Source organism: Tupaia chinensis, unplaced genomic scaffold (assembly GCF_000334495.1).
Source record: "Tupaia chinensis unplaced genomic scaffold, TupChi_1.0 Scaffold000117_2, whole genome shotgun sequence".
NCBI lineage: Eukaryota > Metazoa > Chordata > Mammalia > Scandentia > Tupaiidae > Tupaia > Tupaia belangeri.
The window spans coordinates 8,387,077-8,389,926 of NW_006159583.1; the positions used below are offsets into that span (position 1 = coordinate 8,387,077).

At 38.3% G+C, this 2,850-nt stretch overlaps 1 protein-coding gene across 1 annotated transcript in view; it reads left to right on the forward strand.

The window, feature by feature from the left end:
* Window positions 1-2,850, forward strand: part of MYB (MYB proto-oncogene, transcription factor) — a 45,273-nt gene that overhangs the window by 12,077 nt on the left and 30,346 nt on the right. The window contains 1 exon segment of the mRNA XM_027770256.1: window positions 1,804-2,038. Within this exon segment, the coding sequence (XP_027626057.1) occupies window positions 1,804-2,038 (235 nt within the window).

Genomic DNA, 2,850 nt, shown 5'->3' on the forward strand with positions numbered 1-2,850 from the left:
GCTGTGATCCCCTTCATCCAGTTTCCCAGCCCATTGGATCCTGGACACTTGTGCGTGAACCCAGTTTGCTTCAGGCTGGCCAGGTCAGGAGTTGGACACTGTCACCATGTGGGATCCAGCTTCTTCCAAGCAGCATGCTCTCTCTGCACCCCAGAGCTGGTCCAATATTTGTCTTTGAATTAAGAAATAGTGTATTTTTAGATATTTTAAAATAATGTCAGTGTAATGCTTTCTTTTTAATTAACAAGGCAAGAAAATGACCATATGATGAGCGTTAACTATGGAAGCTCTTTTTGTCCCACTTTCCTTACTTAAATAGTAAAAAACAATTTTACTTTTTTACTTTGGAAAAAATATTTTATTACATAAAAATAATGTGAGATATAAAATATTAAAAGTACTTAATTCTTGAACTTCATAAACCAGGAGTAAAGGTCATTGCAAAGATGGTTTATATAGTATTCTTTTGTGATGCTTCAAAGCACTTCCTCCCTTATGGTTCAGTATAAGCTCGGAAAATTCAAGGGGCGGGTAAAAGGAGGCCTTTTCTCCTATGTGGTCTGAGAGGATATACTGTTAATTCTTCTAAAAATTAAAGAGGTGATTAACTTCCTCTTTCTTTAGCATGCATTCCCCCACCCCCATCGAAATAGTAATAGAGAGGCTTAAAACGTTTTTTTTTTTGAATTGAGAAACGGTTTTCCTGAGAATGGAAAGACTTCAGTAAAAATTCAGTGCAGTTTGAAAATATACTGGAGATTAACATCTTTCCCTTTGATATCCCATTTTCTACTCTCACCTCTGTCTACTTATGAGAACAATTAGAGTGGCTTTCAAAAGATGGGAAATGTTGCCGGGCACGTGTGCGTGTGTGCCCAAAATCCCAAGAGGAAAATGGAGAAGAAGAGATTGTGGCGTGACCATCCTCCCTGGGGGGTGATTTCTCACTTTCTGTCTCTATGTCTCTGTCTGTCTGGCGAGCACACGCGCCCTATAGCAAAAATCTCTCCAAAAAAAAAAAAAAAAAGATGGAAAATGTTGGGATCAGCAGTTGGCATAATGGCTATGTCGCTGAACTCTCATGTAGTCAACCACGGTTCAAGTCCCAGATCCAGTGGCTTAAACTCACACTGGGCGCAAGTGCATGCGTGCCCAAGACCCTGAGAGGAGAATGGAGGAGAAGGGATTGTGGTGTGGCCATCCCCCCTGGGGGGTGATTTCTTGCTTTCTGTCTCTTTGTCTCTCTTTCTGGTGAGCACACATGCCCTATAGCACAAACCTCTCAAAAAAAAAAAAGATGGAAAATCTTTGTTCTTTTACTCACAATTTCTTGCTAGTGGTACAAGAGATAAAGAGTGGACACTGAGGCAGCATCATTATCATTCATTTATGAAGTCCCCGCTGTGGTGTGTAGGCCCTGCTGAGCCTTACTCAAAGGAGTAATTGTTCTGGGAGAGCTAGAACTTTGAGTTGTATTAGAACCTTGTACCACAAACAATCAGAATCAACCTGAAGAGTTATTGCATTAAAAATACTCCATTACCAAGGAAGTAAAATGGTTAAAAGAAACCAGCACTTACAGAAATGATATATATTGCAGATTCCTTAAGAGAAATCTATACATTTTATATTAGGCAATAAGTAAAGCTTTGGTAGTGGAGAAAACTGAAACAATGAAAAAGAGAAAACAACTATCTGTGGACCCAAAGAAAAGATCTCTGTGGAAACAGTTTTCTGTCAGTTAACTCTAATCTGAATTGAAATTTTTGTTTGTAAATTTTTATGTGATGTATTTCTGTGCAGAACTGATAATGCTATCAAGAACCACTGGAATTCTACAATGCGTCGGAAGGTCGAACAGGAAGGTTATCTACAAGAGTCTTCTAAAGCTAGTCAGCCAACAGTGGCCACAAATTTCCAGAAGAATAGTCATTTGATGGGTTTTGCTCATGCTCCACCTTCAGCTCAACTCCCTCCAACTGGCCAACCTTCAGTTAATAATGACTATTCCTACTACCACATTTCTGAAGCACAAAATGTAAGTTGTTCTTGCAATTTAGTTTAATGAGAGAGATGGTTATTTTAGCTACCAGCAATAATAATATTTTACAGTCGTACACTTTTTAGTCAGCTTTCATAAACCCGATCGTGATTAATAGTCACCTAAACCCATTGAAGTAGATAGCAGTAATATTATTATTATCCCTTATTTATGTAATTAAAAAGGAGGTTGGTAAGTGTTTTTTCCTGGGTTACACAACATACAGAGGTAGTACTGAATCCAAGGTGTTTGATTCTAACTTGCTGCTTCAAATTTAATTTGAAGCTGGCTTCTGATGCATATTTATTAATACTTCAAGTACTGCTGAAGAAGAATGGGGGATGGAGTTACATTTGTCATCTAATATTTTTCTCTTGCAAAATGAAAAGTGAATGTAATATTATATTTAAAGAGGAGATAGTTTGTCACTGAAATTCAATAGATAATTGTAGGTTCAGATCTGGTAGTGATCTAGCAGAAATGTCTTCATTTACTCATTCTGTGTTTAACACACTTTAAAAATTAATATTCTTGAAAGTTTATGTATTTATTTCTTCCATGAGTGAGTAACACAGAGAGATAGAGACACAGCATCCCCAAAGGTCATAACGCAGGACTCTACCCCCAGCCTAAAGGTAGCCTGGATCGTGGGCACCATGTGCCTGGTGTGCTCAGAGAGGCCTCCAGATGTGAACTCATAACATTAAGTGTTTGCCTTCTTACTCTGAGCCAGGAGCAAAGTGTATGATTGATTCTCTGATGTTACCTTTCTCTTCCTTTACGCCAATGTGATGCCTCTTATTTCTAGA